At 38.2% G+C, this 18,599-nt stretch overlaps 1 protein-coding gene across 3 annotated transcripts in view; it reads left to right on the top strand.

Annotated features, from left to right (window-relative positions):
• The window catches only part of NFKB1 (nuclear factor kappa B subunit 1), a 127,347-nt gene that overhangs the window by 45,582 nt on the left and 63,166 nt on the right, over positions 1 to 18,599 (top strand). The window contains exon 1 of one of the 3 annotated variants that reach the window (XM_012436530.3): positions 14,722 to 17,016. The exons of the other annotated variants lie outside the window; for them this stretch is intronic. Coding sequence (XP_012291953.1) covers positions 16,993 to 17,016 — 24 coding nt within the window. The 5' untranslated portion in view covers positions 14,722 to 16,992. Of the gene's footprint in view, positions 1 to 14,721; positions 17,017 to 18,599 lie in introns of those variants that run through there. 3 annotated transcript variants of the gene reach the window in all.

Genomic DNA, 18,599 nt, shown 5'->3' with positions numbered 1-18,599 from the left:
TAGCTTAACAGTTAGTATTCTTAGTTTCTCTTTAGTTATAAATATCAAATGCAAGGGACTTGAAACACAGCTGATGGAAGTGTAACTATTTTTAATCAAACATTTTCTGAAAGATGGTTCTCACATATGTTGTCTTTCCTGAGCGTATTATGTTGAGTGGAAGACATATATTGAAATGTTTAGGTCAACAGCAGCTTTTTGTTGTCCCCTTATACTACTGATTAAAAAAAAAAAAAGTCTTCACTCTTTGTACCTTTCCTTAAAAATCCTAAATGTTAAGTTTCTGTCGAGGTCAAATAAAGACTATCCGATCTGTGGCATTTGAGGATATCACACATCCTTGCATAATCTCCCTTTCCTTTGTGTAGACTTGTCTGATTTAGGAGGTTTGCCATTCTAAGGATCTAGTTGGAGTACTAATTTTAAATAATTTAATCTGACTCAATTATTTAAAACATCAGGGGAGAAAATCACCAATAATCAGCTAGGTGTGCATATAGAACCTAGTTCATATTATTTATTAGGATTTCCACTGGACCCCTAAGCTATTCACTGCACACATATGTTAATTAGGGAAAATAACCATATCCCCTATGTACAATATACCTTGTGCTTTTCACGAGAGAAGCTGCTTATTGAATAGAAGGGCTTTGTAACCTGGGGTCTGTGATCCCTGTTGGTGGTTTCGTAGGATTTTTAGACTCCTGCATTTATATACAGACTTATACATGTATGCATCTGAATTTTTTCTTGGGAGATGAGTATAACTTTTTATCAGATTTTCAAAGGGAAAGACTTAAACATGGTTAAGAATCACGCCATAGCTTATATCACTTTAGCTTTTTGATAGCAGCTGTCTTTTAAAATGATCTGTGTAATGTCTTTTCAGTTTTCTTTTTATTCTTGCATTTTTAATCAATTTTAAATGATGTGAAATGCTTTATGTTGCTCAACACGTAGAGAAAGCCTCCCTTCAGTTTTTCAGTAGATGGAAAAAAGGTGAAACTGTATTGATGGTCCAAAGAGTTGACCAGGCTCTACTGCTTTTTCTTTCCTCCTCTTCCACACATTTGCAGGTTAAGCGTGAAGCTCACCATTGGTGATTGAAGCCAAAAGAGAGAAGGCAATACATTGAACAAATATCGATTGAGCACTGTGTGTCAGGTACTGCTCTAGACAAGCAGACAAAACTCCCTCCCATATGTAACCACAGTCTAGACTTGTAGATAATTTTTGTTGCAACTAGTTCAGAAGTTGTGTATTTTGTCCTAAAACAAAACATTACTTTGTAAAATCGTAGGCCTCTAAATCCACTGTATGTGTTCAAAGTTACCCCTATAAAGTAGAGAAAGCCACTCATTAGAGGAAACTTCTAGCACAGATAATAGCTGGGAAGCTTAACTCTTAGACATTATTAGGAGATCTCTGTGCTTCTTGAATTTAAGAATTTTCTGAATTTTACATTTTGCTTTGTCAGTTCTGGCTTGGTGACCTTCCTCTGTTGGCCATTCTCACTTTCCTGCCCTCCACTCTTCCCTAACACATGATTATTTCTGGGACCGCTGTTCAATCCAAAACAAATCTCTGATGGCTTCTTCTAAACCAGAGGTCTCAGTCTGAAGATTGTGTAGTGGGGTGACTCTCGCTATTCCATTCTGGAGTCTTGGCCTCATAAAGTCACATACTGGCAATTCGCCTGGATAAGGTAAGGTGAACACACAGAAACCAAGGTCCCCACATGTGTTCCACTGCCTCCTCCATAGACAAGTTGTTTTTCAACCCATCTGCAGGTCCAGAGGTGAAGCTGGAGGCTACCCTACAGTCTAAATCTTTTCTCCCCACCCTTCAGGTGGATTCCAAATAAGAAGTCTCCAGCCTCCCTTTACCTCCCTGGGGCCCCATGAACATGGGCTAGAAAGTGCATGCAGACTTTCACAGACAACGCTTTTCGCCTTTAGGTCCCCTTCCACCCAACAGAATGATTCTAAGAATGGCTTGCTGTGCTTACGTACATCATCTCACTTAATCATCACAATAATCCACTGATGCAGGTTCTGTGATCCTTATTTTATAAATGAGGAATTTGAAACCTAGAGAAACTAAGAAGCTTGGCCTGAGTCTCACACCCTTTTAGAGATGGAGCCCAAGATTTCAGTTCATGCCGTATGGTTTAAAGGCCTGCACTCTTAATCATCACGGAATACCATTCATTATCATAATATTAAGGATCTGTCTCTACTTTGTAACAATCTTTTAAATCTGTGGTTCACAATCATGGGTGGGCTTCAGAATTGTCCAAAAATGTTCTAACCACAGAGACGTCTGGGACCCACTGCACACTTGCTAAATCACAGTGCATCATCTAGCCAATCTTGGATTCTATAATAATTCTGTGATGGTTTCTAAGAACACGTCATTACATAATGGCAACATATTACAACAGATAATTGAATAGGTATTGAATGTATAACCATGGAATAGAATATTATGCCACTGTGCTTTAAAAAGATAATTAGGAGGACACTGCAAAACATGGAAAACTGCTTACAACATAATATTAAGAAAAAAACCTCAGCCAATCACAGTGGCTCCTGCCTATAATCCCAGCACTTTGGCAGGAAGATTGCTTGAGCTCAGGATTTTGATGCCAGCCTGGGCAACATAGTGAGACCCTGTCTCTATAAAAAAATTTTTTTAAAGAAAAAAAGCAGGATTTCAAATTATTCATAATATTTGTACTAATTACAAATATTAGCTTCTTTTTATAAAGCCCTAGGTGGAAGCATATAGATAAGCATATAGATGAATCTTTATTTATCCATCCATGACTTGAAGTAGATTAGTTAACACTTGACTCCACCTTGAGTAGCAGGACGCTGGACTGAAGGAAAAAAAAAAGTTATGTGAAGCTATCTTACCTAATTACAGTTTCCAGCATGTTTTAGTGGAGATAATAAAGACATGGCACTATATAAACAGATTTTCTCAGGAGATCTATGGGAGGCAGTGCATTGTGGCTCTCAAACCTTACTATGCATAAAAATCTTCTAAATGTATTTAAAATGTCAATTTTATTCCATTTCCAAAGCCTGGTAGAGTAGATAATTCTGCTACTACTCTACACTTAGAAACGCTAGAACAAAAACATAACATTGTCTTTAATGCATAGTTGAGTTTATTAGAAATTATGAAAAGTATGCGGGAGCCATAAAACAAAAGAAAAATTTGGGAAAACAACAGGATATAGATGGACTTTGGGGCCACAGCCACCCTGGAAATATTTGCTGACCTAGATTAATTGAGAAACTTGGTTTTTAACAGCTTCCTAGAGACAAAAGATAAAACCTTGGGCCTTTCCAATCTGAGGAATTGAAACTGCAATCCCTCACTTAAGTTAGGACTCTCTCAGGGCTATAGTTTCTGTTGATGGGTGATGCTCACACAGAGGTGTTGAGGAAGTTGCCTGTCTCAGCGTAGGGGAATCAGAAGATAAAATGCCTTTCTCGAAAATCAGTAACTACAGGCCCAATTCTTACAGATACAGAGTTAAGTTTATGCTCCCTGAATCGAGTAAGAAAGCCCAAGTCTAGAAATGAATTGAAGTGGTTCCACATTGGTGATACCCTCAGAGCCTTGCAGAAGCACATAAAAATGTATGTAGCTCAAAGAATCATGAGCTCCTGATAAAAAATTAGAAAATGTGTATGCAAATAAGCCACTCTGTTTTAAGAATTGGCAGAAAAATGAAAAGCAGGTTTAAATTCCCAGAATCTTCAGATAATTGAATTACCAGTTGTTTGATATATAAATACAAAATAAGCTTGGAATAGAAAACAGACCAGGCAGAATGAAAATAAAACCAAGTAGAATTTTTTAAATTAAATGTGAAATACTTAAAATGATTCAACATAGTTAACATGGATAATTTGAAAGAAAGGGTGAGCTGGCAGGTACGAGAGAAGGCATAAGAGGTGTCAGGTTGAAGCCCTAGAAAGAGGTATTACAACTGCATATTTCTGGTTCTACATTTACAGGTTCTAGGTCTGGGGTGAGGTTTAGATGGTTGTGGACCACAGTTTTATGTTTTAAAGCGTTGGCCCTGAAGTCATTTGGTTCAGGGCTGGGCGTGATGTTGATTCCTAGTTTTGCCACTCGCATTATTACTTTACTTGGTTTAGCATCAGCTTTTTCATCTATGAAATTGAAAAAATAATGCCTACTTCATAGGATATATGTGTAAATCAAGTTATTCAGTACATGACACACAGTAAGCACTTAAAAATGATAGTTGCTTTTGTTTTTATGTAACCAAACACATTACTACAAATATTGAGTGGCAGCTTTGCCGGTTCATTTATAGATTCATGGAGCGACACGAAATCTTCACCAGTCTATTAATTCATTTTTAGTGCAGTCTCTCTAACCAGTATTGCTTCCACTGTATATTTATGCTATATCCTTTCTTCTGTATGGGGTTATTGAGATAAGAGATCAGATGCTGTGTCAACAGTTTTCTTTTAGCTGCAATACATGATTTCTTATGACAATCTCATAGGTAAGAAACCAGAAAGGAATTTATTAAATTCTCGTTAGGCTCCTTAGTTGTATTAGTTTCCTAGGGCTATGTTTTAATTTAGGATACTTATGATAGAGAGCACCCCTTCAGTAATTAGGAGAAATACAATATGGAAATAAAGATTTTATAACTTACTGGTCCTGGGAAGCACACAGCACACCAGGAGGCCACACACCAAGGTCAGGGAGCATGTGGAGAAAGAGAGAAAGGAACTTGTGGGCCAACGTCTTTCCTGGGTCCAGGACATTATCCAAACAGGAACAGGTTTCCCACAGGGAGTTTTAATAGGTGGATTTCAAGCAAGCAGGTTTGAGTTCCAGGAGGTCACACTGTGACTAAGAAGTCACTGTGGCATATCTGCACAGCCCATGCAAGGTGTGAGCATCAGTGAAGACCAGTCAGATAAGCTTTATGTAGCTGGCCCATGGGGAGGCGATCACCAGGTGGCCGTTGTATAATGCAGATACCTAGATCAGCCGCATAGAGGAACTGGGAAGAGGTGTAAAACTAGAAACTATGTTGAGGGTCACTGAGCCCTGCTTTTGGCATGGGAATGTCCAGCTTATATTCAAAATGGATGCAAAGGCAGCATAAAATTACAAGCATTCACTGCCGACTGCCATAACAAGTTACCACAAATGAGGTAGTTTAAAGCAACAGAAATTTATTCTTTCACAGTTCTGGATGCTAGAAGTCCAATATCATGCTCTTTGCAGGGCCATGCCCCCTTTGAAGGCTCTGGGCAAGAATCCCTCCTTCCCTGTTTCTAGCTTCTTATGGTTGCTGACAATTTATGGCAGTCTTTGACTTATAGTTGCATCATTCCAATTTCTGTCTCCATCTTCACATGAATGCTGTCTTCTCTCTGTGTCTCTATATCCAAATCTCCTTCTTTCTCTTAGAAAGAGACCAGTCACTGTGTTTAGGGCATCCATAACCCAAAGTGACCTCATCTTAACTAATTATAATTGCAGTGACCCCATTTCCTGATAATATAATATTCTGAGGCTCTGGGTGGATGTGAATTCTTGGGGAACACCATTCAGCCCACAACAAACATATTGTGGCATTGAGCTTATAAGCCAGTGCCCTGAGAGTATAGGATGATGCCCCTTTCAGCCTGATGATACGCTCAAAAAGATATCACATGTATCTAGGTGTTCATTTTTATTTATTTAGGGAGTGGTAGAAAATCTTTCAAGTTGGAGAAGTTTGCCAGTGTTTTGAACAGCTTATTTAGGATAGAGAACTTCCTATGATAGTTCTCCATTGAGTAGATGATAGGTAGGCTAGTAAATATTTACCAACTGCACTGGAGGAAAAACAAAACACCCCGATTTTGTAGCATTTGCCAATTTCTCTAGGGTGGTGAGTATTTACCATGGTCAGTTTGAAGCTACCAACCTGAAATCAACTGGCTTGCAAAACTTCTGAAAATTTAACAATCAACTCTTATGAGCTGGTCAAGCCAACTCCAACATAGCACTACAAAATTTCATAAAGAAAACAGATATGAGATCACATTTTAGGTATTAACCCAATGCATAATAGATCAAAAGAAGATAAAAAATTGCTTCATATAAGGTTCTTTACTCGTGTGTTACATAAGAGTATTGCCAGGGACTTTGCAGAATCTGACTAAACCCATTAAGTTGCTACAATAGAGACATCTATCATATAGTAGCTAAATAGAGCTGTGGTTTAGTGGGCAAAACACTATACTTGAAAGCAAAAGCTAGATTTTACTGCAGACTGTGCAACTTACAGATGGTGTGATCTTCAAGTTGTTCAAGCTTTTCAAACTTTATTTTCCTTATTTATAAGATGAAAATAAAAATATCTACCTTGTAGGAATAGTGTAGGGATAAATAAAGTAATTGACAGAAAAAACACCTAGCATAGTCTCTGACACATCTATAGTACTAAGTGTCCGTTTGGGACAAGTTTATATTTTTAATTTAAAAATCATTAAAAAAATGCCTGTAATATGACTGTTAATTACATGAGGGCAGGGATTTTTGCCTGTTTTGTTTACTGCTCTATAACACCGGGCATAGTATCTACTGTATAGTAGGTGACTACTAATTATTTGTATAATGAATGAATGGTCACCATGCAGAAATCCTCTAGAATCATCTTCCCAAAAGAAGCACCAGTACTATCATGATACGGGCAAAGAAGAAACAGTTAGCATGATATATAAATAATAGGTTATTACTGGCAACAGCAGGAGTCTTCAGCCAGCCTTCAGGCTTCCCTTCAACTACTGCTCCATCTTATTCTCCCCTTTGCACCAGCCTTCTTTTCCTTTTCCTCCCCATCTTCATCTGACTAGGAGTCTGGAGACCTATATCCTATTCCCAGCTCAGACACTATAATTTAGATCTTTGGCATGTCACCAAACTTTTCTGATTAAAATGAGCTTTTTCTGCCTCAGTTTCTCTATCCATTGGAATCTTCCCATAGCAAATGAGAGGAAAAACCAACTAAAACTACCAGAGCAAAAACGGAGATTTTAAAAAATGGAAACTTCCAAGGGTTGAGCTAGCTAGCTTCACACGCCACTGTAGGCTTCCATTTCCAACCCCGATCTCCCATTCCAGGCTTACTGTGTTAGGGCGCCAAGCCCTGCAACAGAGAGTTGGCTGTCCTAGAGCCCGAAAGAGAGATGTAAGAGGTCTCATATTGGAGGCTTCTAGCCCTAATTGGTCCAAGTTGTTTCACAGACCACCCCTGAAGATAACACCGGGGACAGGGAATATGGGATGAAGTGATCATGTTTACAGTCATTCCCAAGCTCCACGCCTCGTTCCCGTGCTAAGTGGCACTAACTGAACCACAAGCATGTGGGCTGAAATGGGGTTGTGGATCCCCAAGCAAAAGATCTGTATACTGATAACATGGAAACAGGGAGCAAAAATGGTAAACATTAATTAATTTTTCCCTCCCGGGATCAGCATAAGAGACTGCTTAATCTCCTTTATTACTTGAAATGGTGTGATCTTGTGTACTTCCTCTTTAGAGGATGTCTAGTCTGTGTCATTCCCAATGTGTAACTTTTACATTTTAAAGGGTAAGAGCTAGAGCTGAGTGAGGTTGCTGGCACCCGTAACCCCAGTGACTCTGGAGGATGACGATCACCTGAGGCCAAGAGTTAGCGACCACCCTAGGCAATGTTGTAAGACCCCGTCTCTAAAAGAATAAAAAACTTAGGCATGATGGCATGTGCCTGCAGTATCAGCTACAGAGGAGGCTGAGCTGGGAGGATCCCTTGATCCCAGGAGTTCTAGGCTGCAGTGTGGTATGATCGCACCACTATACTCCAGCCTGGGTGACACAGTGAGACCCTGTCTCAGTAATAATAATCATAAAGTAAGAACTAAGTTTTTATGTATTTAAAAGTATCACATACATTTAATAAAAATTCAAGTAAAACAAAGGTATACATAGTACAACGTAGATTTTCCTTCTATCCAAGATCCCTCTCCTCCCCAGAGAGAAGCACTGTTATGTTTTTCAGATAGGTATCTAGAAATATTCCATGTATATACAAGCTTAGTTGTGTTACTTATACACCCAAATGTGTATAAAACACAAGCTATAAGCGTATGTACTTATACACACATCCTATTAATTTTTTAAATACTCTGTTTCTTGAGTTTTTAACTTAATGAATTTGGGGCATTCTTCAGCAGTTCATAAACCTCTAGGGAAGTGAGATAGTAAAGTGATTAATAGCAGACGCTAAAGCACCACCCTGGATTCAGATCCAGCTCTTCCCCTTATTAGCTGTGTAACCTTGGGCAAGTTGGTTCACCTCTCTGTGCCTCTGTCAAATTGGGCTAACATAGCACCTACCTCGGAGTAGTGTAGAGAAGGTTGAGCGAATTAGTATATGTAGAGTAGTGCCTGGCACATGGCAAGTGCTCTGTCAGGTCTGAGTATCCACCTCATTCTGTGTAAGGACTGCATAGCATTTCATTGCTCACATGTGGCTTCTCATTGCTGTGTTTGTGTATACTCTCTTTTCTAGCCCTTGAATCTATCTATTTTCCTTTCTTCTGTCAAAAACAAACTCAGAAGACCTACCTTCATAATCCTGTTTGATCCAGATTTCTCCTTAGGCTGAGGTGTTTAGATTTTTAGAGAGTATTGTGTCCTTGAGTTGCCTTAAATGTCCATGAGGGTCTCTTCTTATAAATGTTCAATATTTCTTATGAATCGTGGGGTCTGTATCCAGACTTTGTTTTAGCTTTTTGTCATATCATTTCTTATGTATTTTTTGCAAGAAATATGAAATTTTTAATAAGACATATGTTTCAGTGTAACCACTTTTCCCAAAAGTCTGCTTTCAGTGGCCCGCATTCACCTGACTGCATTGGGGGAACTCGGTATCCCTCCTCACTAACCCATGCTCTCCTTGCTTCCTCTGTTACTATACCTAGTATGTTGTTTCAGTTATCCACTTACATGCCTGTCTCCCCATCTCTCTAGACTTTATGTCTTGAGGGCAGGGACCATGTCTAATTCTTCATTATATATTCTTCTGATGGTAGGTGTACAATAAAAATTTACTGAATTAAACCAAATTCCTTTTCATTCGTTGGGCACTCAGTTGTTGCCTCAGTCAATCACAGAAATACTCAAGTAGTATAGAAATAAAAAGAAAAATGCCATGTTATTCTCATGTGTCATTTATTGAGTTCTCACTACACGTCCCTTATAAGTGTTATCCTTATACAGCTTTGTAAGAAAGATGGTTTTATCCCAACTTTTAGCTTAGAAACTGAGGCTTCATGAGTAACTTGACCAAGAATGGCTTCTCTTTCTCCATTTGCTCCCTCTCATGGTGTTTTATATACATATAATATTATCATTCTATTAATATATATTAATATATGTCTTTTTTTTTTTTTTTAAGTTTTGAGGCAGAGTCTTACTCTGTCACCCAGGCTGGAGTACAGTGGTGCAAACTTGGCTCACTGGGTTCAAGCAATTCTCCTGCCTCAGCTTCCCGAGTAGCTGGGATTACAGGCACTTGCCACCATGTCTGGCTAATTTTTTTATTTTTAGTACGGATGGGGTTTCAACATCTAGGCCAGGCTGGCCTTGAACTCTTGACCTCATGATCCACCCTCCTCAGCCTCCCAAAGTGCTAGGATTACAGGAGTGAACCACCGCGCCAGGCCTATATGTCTTTATATATAATATTTAATTTATATATGTGTAAGTTTTATGTATGTATAAAGCTTATATTTTACATTATATATCTTATTCTATTAACATATATATTTTTTCAATTTATATATATAAAACTTAACACTATTAAGTCTCTAGTGTTGAGTTTTATATTTATATAGTTGTTCTGTTAAATATATATATACACACAAATACATATGGTGGGGAGGGGTGTTTCTCCAGCCTAGAACTTGTACTGTGAAATCCTGCCTCCAGGCTCAGCTGTTTGTTTGACATTACCACTTGGATGTCTGGTAGACTTAACATACTCGCATCTGAATTTCAGATCTTCCCCACCAGTCTGCTCTGCCTCGTAGTTTCCCCTTCTCAGAATGTGGCTGCTCCGTCCTTCCAGTTGTGCAGGTCCAAAATCTTGGAGTTTTCTGTGACTCCTCTCTTCTTCTCAAACCCCACATGTAATCTATCGGGTAGTCTTATTGGCTATGCCCTCACAATTTTTTTAGAAGCTAATTAGTTTTCACCACCTCCAATGCTGCCACCCTGGTACAAGCTACATCCTCAGCATCTTTCTTCCAGTGGATTTTAGCATCCATGAATGATTATTTTCTAAATCAATTGTCAATAATTGATTATTATAAATTTGTGATTTTGTTTCTATCCTTCGTGACAACAGGGTTTCTTAAAAGAGTTTTTCTTCATACTTCTTAAAAAAGTAGCATCAGTATGCACTCGTGGATTCTTTTGTTACTCAGTATACTATAAGCCATTCCTCTCATTATTCATTTTGATTCTCAAATTGTCCTAGTCTTGGCCAGTGGGAGTCTTTTATGCTAGCTCCTATATCTTTTTGATATGTCCCCACCTTTTTTTTTCCTAACACTCCCTTATTTCTGAAATTGTAAGATATTCTGGGTTCATGCTATGCCTTCACTACCCCAATCCAGGCATCCTCTATCTCTATAAGTAGTCCTAGTTCCTTTTAGCAGGAGAAGTTTTTCTAGACTGTTTCATTGGGCAGAGCTACAAAATTGATTATTTAAAAAATATTGAGTTCATACTTTAATTCATACCTCTAATTCCAATCCAACACTGTAGGCTTCTTCCTTCCCTCCCCTCATCCCATATTTGTATTTGTATTTGAGATATGAGATGTGTATCTCATGTCCCGTATTTCTCCAGTAACTGAAAACGTTCACATCAATGATAGCAGCATATTTACTCATTTTGCTCAGTCCGATAATACACACACACATTTGTAGAGAAATAGTTTTAGAATTGCTATACCAATATCTACAAACTTACTATATTTGGTTCAAAATTTCTTTGTAGTTCTTTTGACCAAATATATTCAAACATATTTTGAATATTCTATATATTCAACATATAGAAATATTTATTTGCGGGCATTCAAATATATATATATGGCAGAGGGCATTCAGTCAGAGTAATGTGTTCAAAAGTTACTTGGATTAGATTTTCCTTCTGTGATTTATGTTTACATTGGACGTAGAGTTAAGCTAACTTTTTGTTTCTATTCCATTTTAGGGGTTTTCCCATCCCTGTTGATTTAATAATTTTTTGAATATCAGTATTTGTCAGTTTCACATCTTTCATTTACATGAGATTAACTAGACCCTTTATAAATCATTATAAAGTCAGGTTGTTCTACTAATTTTTAAAATAGGTATATAAAAACCAAAGAGATCAATCAGAGCCTTGATTTTTAAAGTATGTTCTGTATTACTATTTCAGAAACCTGAATCCACCTAAACCCAGATCATTTCATTTGTAGATTTCAGAGATTTCTCAGCCTTCCTACCTTCCTTACGTTTATGTAGCATGTGTTTATCCAAGGCACACCACCTGCCAGGCACAGTGCTCGACTCTGTGTTGACACACATGAATGTGATCATCTTTAGCCCCCAGGTTACATGGCACCACAGCCAAGATAAAGACATGTGTGAGACAGTAATCGGGGTGTTACCCAGGATTTGCTGGAGGAATGGCTCTTAAAAAAATATTCTAAAGTGGGGTGTGTGTGTGTGTGTGTGTGTGTGTGTGTGTGTGTGTGTTTTGAGGTGGACTGGAAGAAAATATACCTTCCTTGAGATCACCTCCTGGCTAGTCTCACCCCTCTCCATTTGTGATAGAATGCTAATGGAATTTGATAAGCTGTATTTGCCAAACTAGAAACTAAGGAGTTGGGTGGCCATCTCAGGCACCAAAATAAAAACAAATCATACCAAACCTACATCATTGTCTTCTTTGACAGGGTTTCTAGAATGGTGAGATAGTGAGATGCTGAAAATCCCTGTTTTGGTAGTTCAGGGATTCACAGCATCTTCCATGCTGGTTATGTCAACCCGAAGAGATATTTCTAGTGATAGGTTACAGGAATCTTTCCCCAGACACTTTAATATATTTTATTGGTGACCTGAATAGAGCCCTAGAAGGTTCTTACTAAATTTGCAGGTGACATGAAGTGATAGACAACAAACAATTTGAATTCAAATTAATTTTGAAAGCTGGGACAATGGACCCAAGTCTTCAGCAATTATATTTAAAGGATGTAAATGCATACAGAAAACAAATTACAAGTATAGAGTGGAAGAGAGATGATTTAGCAGCAATGCATGCAAAGAGATCTAGGAGTTTTAGTTAATAACAGACTCAACATGAACCAGCAATGCGATGTGACTACCAAACAAGTAATTCCTCATTAGGCTGCATTAATGGAAACATGATATATAAGACCAAGGAAGTGGTGGTCTCATTAACACTCTGTGTTGAAAGGCTACACCAGGAATACCATGTAGCGCTGCTGGGCACCACATTTATAGAGAAATAGAAACCAACTTGAGTGTCTTCAGAGCAGAATGATGAGTAGTTACTGAGCCTGAGAAATTTATAACCTGGAAGATTTGGTTGTCTTTAAATATATGAATGGCTGTGATGGGGAAAAAAAGGATGAAATGTGTCCTGTTATCATGGGATGAAATAAGGAGCAGTGAATGGAAGCCTCAGGAGATAGAGGTGTCAGTTGCTGCTGCCAGTCAGGGCTGTCTGAGGGGTGGAATGTTTCACCTCAGGACGAAGTGAGTTCATTGTCACTGGATTAGTTCAAAAATGAACGGGAAGACTACAGGGCAGGGAAGCTAACTTGTGTTAAGACCCTTTATAATCAGTAATTTTTTTTTATTTGTATGCCCTTTGGAAGATGTTTACTTAACTTAAAAAATGATAACTCTGTTACAAGGGATAATCAAGATTTGGTTATAGGACAATTATAATTTTCTGGCAGATCCCCCAAAATAATGGAAACTAATAGCTTACACACTACTTTATCCAAGCTGTAGTGTGTCTGACTTACTTCATGGACTTTGTGTTTTAGTCGGTTTATACAGGCTGAACAATATAGAGTTATGACATTAAAGGGTTTTTTTTTTTTTGCAGGTTTAAAGTACTGCCATTTTTCCAAATTACTGGCTGATCCTAGAACTTGTGAGAAATTTTGGTGTTTCCCCTCTTCCTACTTTTGTTTACATCATAGTACGCAGATGGTACAATATTTTGGTTAACCTCAGTCTGACACTTAGGTTGTGTTCTCTTTTGCTCTATTAATGTCTAGAGTGTAAAATGACCAGTAAAGAAGCACCAAGAAATCAAAGAAAATTTCCCAGTTCTACTCACTCGTAATTCTCCTAATGTAGTAGGGGTTTTCCACAGGAAATCACAACAGAATAGTTGAAATGCTCTTTATCTTATGTACTTTCCTTCTGAAGAAAGGAACAGTTGATTGTCTTCTTTTAACATGGTCCAAATTCTTATACAGGGCAGCTCTATTTACTGTAGTATAAAGGAAATTTTACACAGAATGATGTCTCTAAGTACTTTCAATCATTAAGAACCTAATTGTTTCTCTAACCAGTGGGTTTTAGTGAAGGTGTTAAAATAGATTTTATAAGTAAGAATAATAGATCATGAGGGTGATTTTATACCTTTAAGAAAAAAGGGCCGGGTACAGTGGTTCACTCCTGTAATCCCAGCACTTTGGGAGGCTGAGGCGGGCAGGTCACGAGGTCAGGAGATCAAGACCATCCTGGCCAACATGGTGAAACCCTGTCTCTACTGAAATACAAAAAAAAATTAGCTGGGCATGGTGGCGCATGCCTGTAGTCCCAGCTATTTGGGAGGCTGAGGCAGGGGAATGACTTGAACCCAGGAGGTAGAGGTTGCCGTGAGCCGAGATCACGCCACTGCGCTCCAGCCTGGTAACAGAGCAGGACTCTGTCTTAAAAAAAAAAAGAAAAGAAAAGAAAAGAAAAAGGAGATCAGTGATATTCAATCCTAAGTAAATTTGGGTATCACAGTGTCAGAGATATTCTTAATTATTTTAAATTAAACTTGAGTAAAAAACAATGTGTTGAGACTTTAAAATCATTTTAAAAGAATGTTTGAAATTTACATTAATAATTTCTATTTTCAATGAATAAATAAATGAGAAACCTGGAATTTTTATTTTGGACACACTTCAATCATATCTAATGTGTTCTACTTCCTCTAATTATTTTTATGTGATTTATAAGGATTTTTTTAAACCTTTTAGATTAAAATTTCTCAGTGCATCTTTGTTTGCCTGTCTGTTTTTCTCTCCCCACTTGTGTAATTGAAGCATTTCTGACATATCCTCAGAACAGACAGATTCTTTGTTATCAGGACTTAACTACCCAGGGCAGGGCCCTCCTTGGATTGCCTGAAAATAAACACTTTGGGTACTCAGTCTCAGTTTTAATGACAAAAGTTGAAATCTTTGCCTAACATGAAGGTTTTTCTTTGTCTCTAAATTTTGATTTTCCATGCTATCAGAGGTCCCATTGCAACAGGTAATTTGAGTGTTGATTGTATGTTTTCTCAGTTTGTAATTGTGGTGAAATGTATTTAAAATGTTCACAATTTTAAAATTAAGTTTACCTATAAGGTTCTTTCCAACTCAGAAATTCTGTGATGGTAAACTTTTTTATTGTAGTTTGAAAATGTGATCTTTGGGTGTTGTCCTCTGTGTCCTATGCATATGACTAGGAATCATAGAATTTTAGAGCTGGAAAATGAGTAAGACATTATCTAGTGATTCTGCAAAGAATTAAGAGGCCCAGAGAGGTTAAGTGACTCAGGCAAGATCACAGCAGTACCTGGTGACTAGAACTCTGGCCACCTACTGCAGCACTAAAAATTAACTCAAATGTTTTTGAAAATTTGCAGACTTCAGGCCAGGCCTCTAAATAAACGAATAAGAAGTTAAAGTATTTTTGAGAAAGGTAAGCTTAATATGCCACTTTTAGGAAAAGATGTGTCTGATACAAATGTATTTGGCATAATAGAGAACATTCTTCTATTATACCAAAATGAAAATTTTGAACATTCTCAAAATTTGAGAGTTTCGAGACATTTATATTAAGCACAGTTTATTCAGACTCTCTATAAACTGTGCTGTCATCCCTGTTGTTTTCTCCAAGCGGAATCATACTTAAATGACAACTTTGGGGAGTTTAATGTTTCTTATTTTTGCACTCCTGGGATATTTTTCAGTGACTTTGAAGCATAAACTGACGCTGTGAAGTTAGTGGGAGTGACAGCATGTCTCTAGGACGCTGGTGGGGAAAGCCCTCCTCGTGCAGCTGCCTTGCAGTCTCGCCTGCCAGTAGTGAATATGAGATCACACAGGGCCTGCAGCCAGGGAAGTGCATGGCCTCTCAGTCTCACTTCTGGTTTTACCTAGAGCCAACCCTTGACAATTATCTATCTCCTTGGCCAAGCCCCCACACAATAGGAAAACTGTGTCTTGAGGTTGAATTCTATTAATACCTGAGAGGTGAATTTATAACAATTAAAGATGTTTTAGCATCTCTGCAGCCAATGTCTCTGTAAATGAAATTGTTTCTCGAAGTGGAAAATCTTAAGGGAGTACAAGGTCTTCAAAAAATAGTCCTCTTAGAAATAAGAATATTGCCAGGGTTAGGTGTTCCTAACTGTGGTTTCAAGCAGAACAGTTAGTAAAATTCCACAAGTTAATTGGCGTCATGTACTTAACTTTTGCTAAGACTTTGCAGAAACTCCGCAGGGATTCCTCATAGTTAGATTAAGGAGATGAACCCTGTCATAGGACAGTAACCATTCAACAGTAGGATAGCCTGTTAGGCCCCGCTGTCCTCAGCCTTTCCTAATTTTGCCTGGGAACACGACTTTTCTGATCGCTCCTTTTCAGTGTAGCCTGGAGACAATGATTTATTTATTCACCAGCTCTTCTAACAAATATTGATTAAGTATGTACTGGTTCTGTTCTAGGGGTTGGAAAAACAGAATAGTACCTTTGTCCTCAGGGAACAATCCATTTTATAGAGAGACTAAGATATGCCTTTAAATACCTAAATCACCATTGCGTAACCAGTGGCTGCCATGCAGAAATAGTTGAACAAAATAATTTTTGAATGAAAGAATAAATGACCTAATTGCTCTAGTATAAAGATAAATGTCTAAGAGTCAGCTAGTTGGGATGATTATGGAAGGATTCAAGGAAGGGATGTATGAAAGCATAGAGAAAACAGCACAGCAGAAAAATCAGCAGTAAAGGCTCAAAAGCAGAAATTTCTGAGATCGAATGGAGGACAGTAAATAATTCTGCTGGAATGAAGAGCACATGGAAGGCAAGGGTGGTAACAAGGCTGGAGAGATGAGATAAGGCCAAATCATGCAAAAACTTAAACTGTCTGTTTTTAGAAAATGGGTAAGCAATAGAAATTTTATATAAGAATGCTAAATCCTATATATTTTATATAGGAATGATAAAGCAGCATTGTGCTTTACGGTTACAAATCTGGTAGCAATCTGCTAACAGATACTGGAAGGGAAAGGCCCAGAGACACCATCTGGAAGAACTAAGATAGATAAACCAAGGAATGAGAATGGAGGAAAGGGACAAATACTGAGGTTTCGGGGTGGTATTCAGCTGAAATTGGCAACTGGTTAAATGTAAAAGACAAGAGACAGAGAGGAATCCAAGATGATAAGAGGATTTTGCTGCAATTTTTTAGAAGGCAGCATTTCTATTTCCATTTCCAGGAGGCGGAGTAGCTTTGAGAAGAAAGGTGATTAATTAAGTCTTGGGGACATTGAGCTGTAAAGCTATTGAGGACAGGAAGATACCCTACAAACAGCTGGAAATGTTGCACATGCTTAAAAAGAAGGTGAGAAAATGAGATTTAAACTTAGCTTTCATCTGAATGGAGTAGACATTTAAGTCCAGGAGACTTGATAAGAATGTCAAGGGAGTGATCATGATAAGAAATGGACCAAGGATCAATCTCTGCTGAAACATCTCTTTAAGGAGGAAGAAGAGTGCCTAAGTAAAAGCAACCAGTGAAATGGGGAGTTGGGGGAGAGTTTTGAGGAGGGAATGGTAACATATTCCATTCCCAAAGAGGTCAAGTGGGGGTGAAGAATAAGAAATGGATAGTGGGTTTGGAAACAGAATCTGTCATGACCGTTACAGTCTTTTTCATTTGATGGATGGGGGATTACTTACATTGGCAAAGGGCCTCAGATTAAGTGCTGGTGGTTCAGCATTAGTAATTAGAGATTTTCTTACGTACTTGGTAGGGAGAAATAGAATGGCATTCAAACAGGTATCAGTTCCTCTTAAGAACATTTCTTATTGGATTGTAGAGAAGATCAAATGAAAGAATCATTCAATATTTCTTGGTGTCATTCCCGGCCCATAGGTTTCAATAAATGTTAACGTTTGCAGTTGTCATCATCATTATCCACAAGGGGCTTTCTTTTAAGAACGAGGAAGAAAAGCAGTGCACATCTGTAGACAAGAGAAAGGATCCTTTAGAGAGAGAAAGAGAAGGGTAATTCAAGGAGACCATGAATAAACAGTAAGAGTAAGAACAGAATGATTAGCCCTGGAAAAGGGAACAAACATGTTTCTCTGAATCAGGAGAGGATGTGTGAAGTAACAGGGATGTTTTGAGCCTCAGTAATAGTAAGGAGAAGAGAGAGTGAAGGAACTTGCACGCAATGACTTCTGCCTTCTCGTTAAAGTCAGAGAGAATCTCAACTGCAGATATCTGCTTAAGGAAGAAAGAGAGAAATAAGAATTCTCTCATTTACTTTGTGCTTTTGATATAGCAAAAACTGTATGTTTACCTCCTTTAATCCTCATGAAAGTTTAGACATTATGTATTTGTATTCACATTTTACTAAAGAAAAAACAAGTAAAAAAGTTAAGTAACTCTCCTAGAGTCCCCCAGATGGTCATGGGAGCCCAGATTCAGAGCCAAGTATGTCTTACTCCAAAGCCCGTGCTCTTTATAAAGATACACCACTAGTTTGAGATCTTGGAGGTGTACCCCTGCACTACATCATGATAAAGTCCTGTGGGGTAGATGTTCCTATCCATCACCACAGTGAACATCAAAGAAGGGCCCTCTTATTTGAGTAGTAATACAGTGAAATTGAGGTGGACCAGAAATGCAAATCCTGGATCCCTCAGGGAAGTAACAAAGTGAGGCATAGAGGAAATATTTGAGTCGGGTACCAAGACTCATTGGTACAAGAGAGAGAATGCCTAGTGGGCAACAGCAGTTAGGGTAGGAAGGGAGAAGTACAGTCTGGAATTTGAGGGAAGAATTGCTGCCTTAGTTTTCCAAGGTGATAATTCAAGAGTTGCCTCCCCTTCACTTTCCCACAGCTGGCAGAATTCCTGCCTCTTAGTGGTTAGATTCCTGTTACCAAATACTGCAGGGCCAGTGCAGCAACCAGAGCC

This window comes from Aotus nancymaae, unplaced genomic scaffold (assembly GCF_030222135.1).
Source record: "Aotus nancymaae isolate 86718 unplaced genomic scaffold, 86718_ANA_hifiasm-v0.15.2.pri h1tg000033l, whole genome shotgun sequence".
NCBI classification, from domain to species: Eukaryota; Metazoa; Chordata; class Mammalia; order Primates; family Aotidae; genus Aotus; species Aotus nancymaae.
Note: the sequence above shows the minus strand (reverse complement) of the source record. Positions and strands in the feature narration are given on the sequence as shown.